The sequence below is a fragment of the Pteropus vampyrus genome, unplaced genomic scaffold (assembly GCF_000151845.1).
Source record: "Pteropus vampyrus isolate Shadow unplaced genomic scaffold, Pvam_2.0 Scaffold226, whole genome shotgun sequence".
NCBI lineage: Eukaryota > Metazoa > Chordata > Mammalia > Chiroptera > Pteropodidae > Pteropus > Pteropus vampyrus.
This window is the reverse complement of record NW_011889007.1, coordinates 290,460-301,451: the sequence shown is the minus strand read 5'-3', so window position 1 is coordinate 301,451 and position 10,992 is coordinate 290,460. Positions and strand designations below refer to the sequence as shown.

Below are 10,992 nucleotides of genomic sequence, written 5' to 3'. Positions count from 1 at the left end.
TCCCGCTGCGTCCTTCGCGTCAGAGCTGGCGTCCCACGCCTTTGACTTACTGTCCGCCTCTCCCACCAGCCTCAGCTTCTCTGTGGCGGGGATCAGGCCTGCGACATCGCTGCCGCTTCCCAGTCCTTGTTGGATGAGTGACATTCACGAATGCCGGGGGCCCAGTCTCATCCCATGCCCAATGCACACCCACCCCTCAGATGTCACAGTAACTGGGCAAAGGCTAAGGGGGCCATGGGGGAGGGAGGCCACTGGCTCTGGACAAGAGAGGGGTCAAAGACAGAAGGGACTCGCTGCCACGGCCACCTCTACTGCCAGCCTGCCCCAGAGCGGGGCCCAAGGTCCATGCAGACATGATACCTGCATCCAGCTCAGAAAGGAAGTGTCCTCTACTCTGGGGGCTGGGGGTTCAGGCCGAGGGGCAGGCCACATGCCGCCCAGCCCTGCCCGCCAGGGGGGCCCCCTAGTCTGTCCCGCCCCAGTGGTCACCCCTGGTGGGGACTGAGGCCCCATCCCCCAGCACCGCTCAGAAATGAAGACACGCCGACACAGACCTGTAATTGCAGTGCTCACGAGCCTTTAATTCAGTATGAACCTAGAGGCAGGGGAATTAGGCAGAAATACAGCGCATCCTCAATCTCGGGTGGGAAAAAAACCGGGGTGGGTGGGTTTTCGTTTTTGCACAGAGACACAGATATATCTGTGGGGAAACGTGTCTCCCCTTTGCTGTGCCGCGGCCTGTCTGCACAAGTCGCCCCGTAACGCACGGGGGCGCGACCCAGAGAGCCTGCCACGGGGCTGGCGACCCCTTGGACCCCCTCGTACCCTGAGGGCTGCAGGGGCGTCCGCCTGCTTTTTATTCTCTTTACAATATAAATAGCATTTCAAACTACATATAAACACAGTGACAGCACCACCAGGCGGGGGTGCTGCATGCAGAGGGAGACCCCCCCCATTTCGGCTGACTCCCCTCGGAACCTCCCAGCCCCGCCCACTCTGGGCACCTGGCCCCTCCCCCCACCAAGGAAATGAAAGGTTCTCGGCTCATTTACTTTCTCTCCATTTTCCTTAAATAGTTCTCTCTGGCCTGGCAACTGTTAAAACACTCTTTCCTTTTTTTTAATTTTCAAAATAAATTTTATACAAGCAAATTATGCTCCCGATCCCTCTGCAGAGGCGAGCAGGGGCTGGGGATGGAGAGCGGGAAGGCTGAGTAGGGCTGCCTCCCGCCCGAGCCCGCGTGAGAGGCTCCTCTCCTCCCCCCTAGATTCTACCCAGACTCTGACGAGGCTGGCCTCCTTCAAGGTGGAAGCCGTGGCGATCTCTCTCACTCGCCCTGTCCCAGACACATGAACCCACGCGTCAAATGTGACACAGGATGCTGCCGGCCCCTCAGGGTCCCAGGAAGGACCTGTGACACAGGGCCACAGCCAAAGCAGGGGCCCTGAGGGGGCTGGGGGCACTGGCCTCACCGAACAGGAAACGGTGGGACCTGGGTCGCCCAGCTGGCCACTCAGCTGCCTGTCCAACCCCCCGGGGGAGCCAGGCGCCCGCTTGCCCCTGAGGTCATCAGCTTGTAGGTCTCCCTTCCCCTGAGCAGGCCGACGGAGGCCTCGGTGGCACTAAGGACACTCCGTCACCTGAGGCCTTGGCTGTGGAATGGTTCTCACAGGAGAAGAAGCAAAAGATGGAACAAACCAGAAGAGAGTGTTTATTTTGCAAAGGCTCACAGACAGGAGGGAGGCGCCTAGGCCTCCGTGGCCGGCGCTCGGCCACCGAAGGGCAGTGTCAGCCTCCTCCTGTCTCTTCTCCTGTCCGGTGCAAAGAAGAAAGGCGCTGGCAGGGACCAAGGAAGTGATGCCCGCTGCCCAGACCTTTGCGAAGTCGGGGGGAGAGCGAGGGACAGGGTGGAGTGATGGACCGGCCGTCGCTGGGCGCCCTGCCCGAGGCCCCGGCACCTCCCGGCCTCTCCACACCTGCCCGCTCACAGACGGTAAGATTTCAAAACAACAACAAACGGACGAACAAAAAAAAAAAAAAAAAAAAAAAAAAACGAGATGCTTTTGTCTTCCTCAGCGTGTCAAGTCTCGTTTCTGAGAAAAAGAACGTTTCGTTTTGTTTTTAAAGCCACAAATCTAGAAAACAACTTTGGGGACTCTTTTCCTTTTGTTTTCCTTTTTTTCTTGTGTGTTTTTTTTAAACAATAGGTATTTATAGAAAGAACCTCACAAAGGTGATTTATGTACAGAAGTCACAATCTCAAAGGCTGCTCGGGAGGCAGGCAACGCAGTAGCACCTTTTCGAGAAGAGCTGACGTGGTTTACGAATCTGAGTGGTGGGAGGCGCGAGCCCCGGCCGGCCCCCCAGAGCCTGCGTGGCCCTGCTCCCTGAGTCTGGGGGCCGCGTGCCGGCGTCCTGCTCGCTCCTGTCCCCGCAGAGCACGGAGGTAGCCTCTGGGGGCCAGGGAGGCAAGGACAGAATTCACAGCAAGCAAACGCCAGGGCCCGCCGCCGCCTGCCTTGCTGGGCCGAGGGGTGGCCGGGCGGCCGCTGTCCTAGAAGGGGACCCCACGCCGGCACGGGGCCTGCAGGAGGCTCTCCACGAAGGCCAGGTAGTCCGGGTTCCGCCCCGCGTCCTCGGTGGCACGCGGGGCGCCCACCCGCGGGCGCTTGGCGGCCTTCGCCTCCTCTCCGGAGAAGACACTGTCCTGCGGTGCCCCGGTGCTGAGTGACTGCGGGAGGCCAGGGAGCACACGCGTTAGCTACGACCCAGGTCTGGGTCCCCCGACGCTATGCTGAACCTCCCCCGGCTTGTGTGACGGACCTAGGGGGTGGGGCCTTGGAGGGGAGGGGGTGATGTGTGTGGCGCCCCCACGAGAGGGCTCAGCGCCCGAGGGCAGAGACCCCAGAGTGCTCTCCCACGAACATGGCCCATGCTCGTCCGTCCCACGCTCGTGGTGGGCTGGTTTGGACCAGGAGGCAGGTCGCACCGGACGCTAGGTCTGCTGGCACCTTGATTTTGGACTTGCAGCCCCCAGAACTCTGAGAAATAACCTCTGTGGTTCACACGGCCCGGTCTATGTTCGGTTACAGCAGCCCAAATGCACGGAAACAGGGGCTCCCCTTGGACATGTGGCTGAAGCAAATGCCCACCTCTCTGGGGGCCAAGAACACTGCCCCTCAGCCAACGACCTTACAAGAGGGACAGCCCGTTACCGGAGACGGCTTTTCAGCACCCTTCCCCTGTGTGGACCCTGATCCTGTGTGCCAGGCAGTCTCGACACGCCGGTCACGGGCCCCCTGTGAGGGCAGGTGGCGGCCGGTCTGTCCCGGTCTGTGCTGCAGACGGGTGGCTAGGGGACGGCTGTGCCACAGGGAGGGGGATGGCCTGCTCCTCTGCCTGGTAACCCGTCCTACCCAGGGGACCCGGCGTCGGAGGGCAGCTGTGCCACCCCCGTCAGCTCCTGCTTTGAGCTTCTTCACCCGGGGCCAGAGCCACCTGCTCCCCGAGATCTGCTCTTTGGATTAAACACGGGAGAAAGAAAATGGCCAGGAGGAAAGGTGGCCGCTCCTCGCCCCCGGGACCATCATTCCCTTTGAAAGGGGAGCTTTGCACATGCGTTTCTCTGCGCGGCCAGCCCTGATGCTCAGATGTGCTCGGGCGCAGGGCGCTCTGGGCGCAGGATGCACCGCGGTGTGCCTGGCGGGGCAGGATGGCGCGGGCTTGTCCCTTCCTCCCCAGGCTGTCACGGGTCACAGCAAGCCGGACTCCGCCTGCCATGGCCCAGGCCCTGGCTTGCTCCCTGGGCACTGCCCTCAGCCGCCCCCCACAGGAGACAAGGCCACATCCCGAGGCCTTGCTCGGCCACGTACCAGCCTTGACCGGACTCTCTTGGGCAGCTCCTCGTCCAGGGTGAAGATGTCACCGCGCTTGACCGTCAGCTGGGACCCGTCCTCAAACTCCACCTGCAGAGGGGCAGTCCTCAGGGGCGGTGCCGTGCACCGTGGGCTCACCCCGTCCTCGCCACGGTCCCCCACCCACGGTCGCCACTGCTGGCCCGCGGAGACGGACGCCGGTCCCGGGGCGTCCCCACCCGCCGGCTCATGTCCTCGCGCATCGAGTAAAGGCAGTGAGAGGAAACGGGATGTGGTAAAAAGCGACAGAGGGATCTGGTGGCATGAGAGGGAGCGCGGCGGCAGCTGTGGCTGCTGGGAAGCGGGCAAGTCTCCTCCTAAGGTGCCACGCTGGCAAATGACCTCCCTTCTGCAGTCGTGGGAAGACACCGACAACTGCCTTGTTTAAAGAAAAAAACCAGAGACGCTACACCTGTACACTTAAAAACGGGTAGAACGGTAAATTTTATGTTATGTATATTTTGCCACACACAAAAAATCAGAAAAACAGCCCTAACGGGGAAAGTTTCAGGCAATCAGAGGCCCCGTCCCCTTAAAACGCACGGAGCCCCGACCTTCTGCGTTAGGCAGACGGAGCTCAACCAGACCCCACTCGCCTGCGGGGATCCCCCGCCCCCTGCCGTGTCCCCACCTGGAAGACAGGGCCCCGCCCACCTGATAGATGTGACTGGTCACAGAGGAAATGAACTTGGCCTTGTAGATGTTGCCATCAGTCCACCGGAGTTCAACAAACTCCCCCTCGGGCGGGGGCCCCAGCCGGGCGCAGTCTCGGCTCTGTGGGGACAGAAGGCGGCGGGGTGAGGCGGAGGCCCCCAGCAGCGGCCGGCCCTCCCCAGCCACGCTGTCTGCACTTCAGCTGTGACGAGGCTCCCGGTGCAGCAAGGGGCCAGCGGTGTGCTCGGCCCGGGCGCTGGCGGCAGCTGTGCACACACAGGACTGGGGTCTTGCGGGGCAGGGTGGCTGTATCCCTGGGGGGGGGGGGGCACCCTGGCTATTGGCTCACCCAGACTGACGGTACCTTCTGCTCTGTTTCTGCAGAAACAGACAGTGCTTCCCCTGCAGGGAGCCTAGGGCTTGGACCTGTCCAGCGGGGCCACAGGGGACTTGTGTGAGGGACTGGGCCACCTCCCAGCTGCCTAGTGGCAGCCCCCACCCTACACCCGCCCACAGCTCACGGTGATGCTCTCCGGGTACAGGTTGTCGCTATAGGACCCGTCATCAAAGTTCACTTCGTAGAAGGTCTGTGTGGTGGTGCCGATGACGCGGCACCGGTAGTAAAGCCCGTTGCGATTCTTGGTGATGACCACCTGGCCCAAGGACACCGCCCTCAGGAACTGGACCTGGGGCGAGGGAAGAGGGACGCGTGAGTGCGCGGGAGCGGGGGACAGGGCTGGGGACTCACAGTGTGGGCCCCGGGCAGTGATCAGCAGGAGCGGGGGCAGGGCTGGGGACTCACGGTGTGGGCCCCGGCCTTGTGCTTGAAGCAGGTGATGGAGACGACGTAGGGCCAGTCGTCCGGCTCCATGAGGACCCCGGCGGCGTGGGCGCAGGTCACGTGGAAGGACGTGGAGCAGTGCTCGCAGGAGCACTGGATGCAGGCGCCAACGACCCTCTTCATCCGCTTCCGGCAGTACACGCATTTCTGGGGGCACAGAGGGGAGATGTGGATCTGGCCGGTGACCGCCCTGGGTACTGTGAGCCCCCCTGGACCCCCAGGATTGTCTCCTGGGAGTGACCCCCGAGACGCAGGGCTAGGAGGCACCCTGCGAAGGGCCTGGGGGGTCTGCTAGGCTAGGAATCTTGACCGCAATGGAGAGCCCCGCAAATCGCCCTGGGCTGGGTCTCCAGGCCCACCGCCTCGGCCTGTGGCTCCCCCCAACCCCTAGGAACGCTTCCAGGATTCTTCTAGGCCCAGCCCCTCTGCGGAGCTGCCTGGAGCAGGCACCAAAGAACCACACCCCAGAACATCGCTCGGCCACGAAGTGCGGAGGCGCCGACCCTCACTGCAGCGTGGACGGACCCAGTGAGAGAAGCCAGACATGGGGTCACGTAGTGTGTGAGTCCATTTATGTGAAACGTCCAGAACAGACACGTCCATGGAGACAGGACGTGGGTGAGTGGGTGCCAAGGGCTGGGGAGGGGGATGGGGGTGACTGCTGATGGGGACAAGGCTTCTCTCTAGGGTGGTGGAAAAGTTTCAGAATCAGATAGAAGTGATAGTTGCCTAATTCTGAATATACAAAAAATGACTAAGATGCTCATTTTGAAATGGCAAACGTTGCCTCGGTTCTGAGTAAAGGCGCTGCAGACCAGCCTCCGGGTGAGAAGGGGCATCCGCGCGAGGCCTTTCACCCCGTGCGGGGATCCACGTGACAGGAAGGCCCCGTTGCCCAGAGCGACCTGCTCCTGTGGCGTCAGCATCCAGGGCCACCCCCCGCCCCTCCAGCTCTGCCGTCGCCAGGCCCACTACGTTCATCACTCTGAGCATTTAATAAGCGGCCTTTACCGCTCTGGAAACCGTATTCAAAAGCCAAATAAGCACAGCGGTCAAGGGCGCTGCGGGATCCGCTGAACGGATCGATGGCAATGAGAGCTCGTTACTAAATTGTCAATACCTAACTCCCCCGCCGGCCTGCGGGGCGGGCACCGACGCACGTGATCCGGACGGCGTGAGCCCTCGATCCTGGCCTCTGGGAGTAGAGGCGCGCACAGGGCCCCCGAGGCCCTGGGGAGGGTGGTCCTTCGAGACCAGCAGGGCGCACGGTCTCATGCACGTCACCTGCCCCACCGCTGAGGCTCAGGAGAAAGCCGACGGCCCGGCCTGAGGCTCAGCACGATTCATTTCCCACGTGGCTGGCAGCTCATTGTTCTGAGTTTCTGCATCATGAGGAATGTGGGCCTGGTCCCCACTGTACCATTTGTCGGGATACCAGAGTGGGGCGCGTCTTGTGTATGGTTTTTCTGGGACCCATCCCAGCCTGGTAAAGGGAGGGGGCGCAAGGCTCAGGCTACCAGACAGATGGGGCCAGTCCCCACTCACCAGGACGCCCCAAACACCCGGAGCCCATGGCCAGGGAGTCCTGGGGATAGATGGATGGACCATGACCAGGAGGGACTGTCCCCAAGCCTGCGGCCTGTGTGTGACCCTGGGGAGGTGGGCTGGCAGCTGGGCAAGCGGGAGTTAACTGCCAGCTTCCTTGCACGGCCCCATTAGGCAGTACAAGCAAACCTCATGTAAAAGGATTTTTAATTCATCGTTACAAGTGCAGGTAATGAAGAGGCCACAAGCTGGAAATGTCAGATGATCCATAAAGCGTCTGGAGGGAGGATGGATCACGGCTGTGTGCCGCACCGCCACTCTGCCTGAATGATGAAGCCTTTTACGGCTGCGAACCCCTGCAGGCCGCCAGCCTCTTCCTGACCGCCCGTCTGCGCCTGGCTAGGCTGGCGCCGGCCGCCTGACGGTCCATGGCCAAAGCACCCGGTCCCCCGCAGGCTCCTGCCGGTGACTGCTCAGCCCCGCCTGGTGGTGCCACAGCTGTGGGCTCCAGGCGGGCGTCTCTGTCCCTTCCCACAGAGCCTCCTACCAGGCCACTGCCACAGCCCCATTTCTCTGCTTCCTGCCCTCGGTGGGCCTGCAGGGGCGTCAACATCCCAGCACCACCCGGGCAGCCGGGAAACAAACCATCCAGGAAAAGCGACCAGGATGTCGTCGAGCACCCTGGCCAAGGGCCCAGCCACCTGGCCAAGGGCAACATGCCCCGTGAGAGCTGCCACTCCCACACCCGAGTGGGGACGCATCTTCAGCGGGCTGCCACAAACTCATAGCCGTGATGCCACCAAGCAGGCGCTGGTGCTCAGATAGCAAGACCAGCGCCTCACGGCGAGGCCCGGTTAACGCGCGCCATGCAGGGGCCATGTGGGGCGGACGGCTGGGGCGCAGAGAGGTCAGGAGTCCGTCCAGAATCACGCAGCTGGCAGGTGGCCGAGCTGGGAACAGAAGCCAGCGTTCGCTCATGGTTACACTCTGCCGTGCCACCTTCACCCCCGAGGCTCCCCACGGGTGACTCTTCAGCGAGAGCGCCCTGCCCGGGACGGCCATATGCTCTTTGGAGGGGAAGCTCAACATGCACCGAGAAGGACCAACACCTCGACAGAAAGCACACGACCTGATTTAAAAGTGGGTGAAAGACCCGAACAGACATTCCTCTGAAGAAGACATACAGGTGGCCAACAGGTACAGGGAAAGGGCTCAATGGTGCGGATGACGGTCAGGGAGACGCGAGTCAAAGCCGCGATGGCTGTCACCTCAGGCAATCACCAAGACGGCGGGAGGGTGCAGGGGAGAGGCCACTCGCCCTCCTGCACGGCCAGGGTGCACAGCAGCGCAGGCGCTATGGGTGGTGTGGGGGTGCCTCAAAACACCCAACGCAGAGCTGCCCTATAACCTGGCAACCCCGCTTCTGGGGCTTCACCTGAAGAAATCCGAAACGCTAAGTCGCAAAGGCATCGGCACCCCTATGCTCACTGCAGCGCTCTACACAGCCAGGACGCGGAGGGAACCCAGCGGTCCCGACGGGTGAATCGCTACGGAAGGCGCGGTCCATCCCCACGCGGAACAGGGACACCCCACCATTGGACAGCACGGAAAGACCTGGAGGACACTGCTCAGCGCGAGAAACCAGACACAGGACAAATGCCGCAGGAGGCCACCGAGACGAGGTCCGGACGACAGACTCAGGCAGGGGCCAGGCACACGGCCCCCGCCACGCATGCCGACTGAGCTCCAGAGCCGTCCGCGCCACACCCACGACGAGTGACAGGGTACTGTCAACTTAACAATCTGTTCAGAGGGATGACCTCACGCTAAGAGCTTTTACCGCGAGATTTTGAGACAGGCCAGGCGGGTAACGAGGGAAGTGCAGGGCAGAAGGTGGCGACCGGCCACTGGTCCACGTGCAAAGTGTGCAATGGACATCACCGCACAGGGACTGGGGGGCCAGGAGCCCGCTGTGCCCGTAAGGGGGACCTCTGCCCTTCTGACTTTGGTAACTTACCCCTTTGGGACCAATTCAAGAAGTATCAGCTTTGGTGCAGCTGAAATCAGTGGCATCTGGCTTCCTGGCGTGACCCTCCACCCACAGGGCAGGGCTCCAGGGGACCTACCAGCTTCCACCGCTGCTCGGGGATGGCGCTGATGTCCACAGGGTGGCGCTCCATCACATTTAGGAACCGCACTTCGGGGACTGCGATGGCACAGATCACGTGGATCCACCTGGGGAGGGTCAGGGGTGGTCAGGGGTCGCCTCCTTGTACGGGCACTGCCCTTGTCCGCGTGCTGCTGCTGGCCGGTTAGGGGTTATGGACCTCAGGGAACAGTCTGGGTGCTTGTCTGCCCCTCCTTCCCCCATTGAGATCGAGGCCCCGGGATTGACTGGGACCCCTCCACCCACCTCCGGTCGGTCGTCATCTGCAGGGCTCCTCCTCGGAGGTTGCACAGGCAGCACTCCTGCAGGGACCAGACACACACACAGTGAGTGGGGCACGGGGCAGAGCTGTCCCCACGCTGCTCCGGGGCCTGGTCCGTCCCCTGCCCACGGTCCTTACATTTCAAACGAGTGGCCACGGAAGGGTGGGGCCGGAGTGCGCGGGGCTCCACCCCCTCACTGCTGAGGTGATGAAACCGAGACCCGGGGAGGCGGGGCCCCCAGCCCAAGGTCCCCCTTCAGGGTGGGCAAGCCCGGGGCCCTGGCCTGGCTCCCCTCGGGGCCGGTGGCTCTCAGAGCACCACCCCAGCCGCAGGGGCGAGTTACCGCGGTCCAGGCATGGGCTGTACACCGGGAACACGTCCAGCCTTCGTTGACCAGCTCTGGGCGGATGCCGTAGCAGCCTGAACGACAGCAGAAGGAGGCATCAGTGACCGTGCCACTCGCAGCGCCAGGGCCCCCTGGAGTCCAGCCCGGCACGGAGTAAACTGCTTCCGCCGCCCGCTCCCCATCGACCCAGGCTGCCGCCCACGCACGCGAGAAAGGGCTGGAAGCAGAGGCCGAGAGGGCGGCAAGGCCCGCCTCGCAGAAGCCCCCACCACCCGCTCAGCCCGGGCCCCTCGCTGCCGCCCCCAGGCTCTGCTGGGCTGGGACCCTGGGAAAGTGACCGAGAAGTTCTGTGACGTGTGAAGTGGGCCTCGAGGGCGCTGGACTTTGGAGCAGAGGGGCTGGGCGGGCCGGCCAAGTGCCCGGCAAAATTGCTACCTCAGAAACCACGTCAGGGCTTCTGAGTCATCAAGGTGGTTTGCTGTGGAATGTGGTCACGGTTCAGAAATGGGGAGAGGGCGCGGGGAAGCGGGGGTGAAGGGAGGGTCATGTCCCAGAGCGAGGGGCTCGCCTCGCCCTGGGGTCACTGCTCAGCAGGGCTGCAGAAAGGTGGCTCTGTCCCCACAGAGGCCCCAGGGACAGCAAGGTGCCCAAGAGCCTGTCCTTGACCCTGCTCAGTCCATGGGGCACTCGGTTAAGGTCAGGGCTGGAGAGGAGGAGGTGGCTGGCTCATGGAGGAAGCGGAGGCTCCGCCTCCTTCCAGCGGCAGGTCCCTGGGAGCTGCCTCTGTGCTGAGCCTCTGCCGCCCCAGCTCAGTGAATGAGGTCTCGGCCTGGCCCCCGGCTGCAGGCCCCACTAGAGTGGCCCCCAGGAGACTGCGCAGGAGCACGTCCCACGCCAGACCCACAGGGCCGAGCCAACAGGCTCCCAATACAGGAGACAAAATGAACCTGGGGCAGCCCTGCGGGGACGGCAAGGGACAGAGGTTGGGGCTGTGTCCCTCTGTGGGGTGTGCGGCACGCAGAGCTCTAGGCTCTGGAATGGCCGCTCCTGGGGGCTCAGTCTCTGGTCACTGCCCTCCTCGAGCCCGGGAAAGGGGCAGATGGTCATTCTGTCTCGTGGTCACGGTCTGGGCTCCAGGGTCTGGGGGAGGGTGAGCGCTGACAGCAGAGATAAACAGGGCCCCGGACCGCTCCAGAACTTCACCTTCACCGCCAATGTTAAAATCGCCCTAGTGGCTGATGGGCACCTTCTCCCTGCCCGCT

The 10,992-nt window shown here is 62.9% G+C and overlaps 1 protein-coding gene across 3 annotated transcripts in view; it reads right to left on the bottom strand.

Moving 5' to 3' along the window:
- Window positions 1–555: 555 nt before the first annotated feature.
- KDM4B (lysine demethylase 4B) overlaps window positions 556–10,992 on the bottom strand; it is a 128,867-nt gene continuing 118,430 nt past the window's right edge. For all 3 annotated transcript variants that reach the window (XM_011373564.2, XM_011373565.2, XM_023538552.1), the window contains 8 exons: window positions 9,728–9,804; window positions 9,368–9,423; window positions 9,081–9,189; window positions 5,371–5,556; window positions 5,090–5,254; window positions 4,569–4,688; window positions 3,873–3,965; window positions 556–2,731 (listed from right to left, as the gene is read on the bottom strand). In XM_011373564.2, coding sequence (XP_011371866.1) covers window positions 2,555–2,731; window positions 3,873–3,965; window positions 4,569–4,688; window positions 5,090–5,254; window positions 5,371–5,556; window positions 9,081–9,189; window positions 9,368–9,423; window positions 9,728–9,804 — 983 coding nt within the window. In that variant the 3' untranslated portion in view covers window positions 556–2,554. The remainder of the gene's footprint in view (window positions 2,732–3,872; window positions 3,966–4,568; window positions 4,689–5,089; window positions 5,255–5,370; window positions 5,557–9,080; window positions 9,190–9,367; window positions 9,424–9,727; window positions 9,805–10,992) is intronic.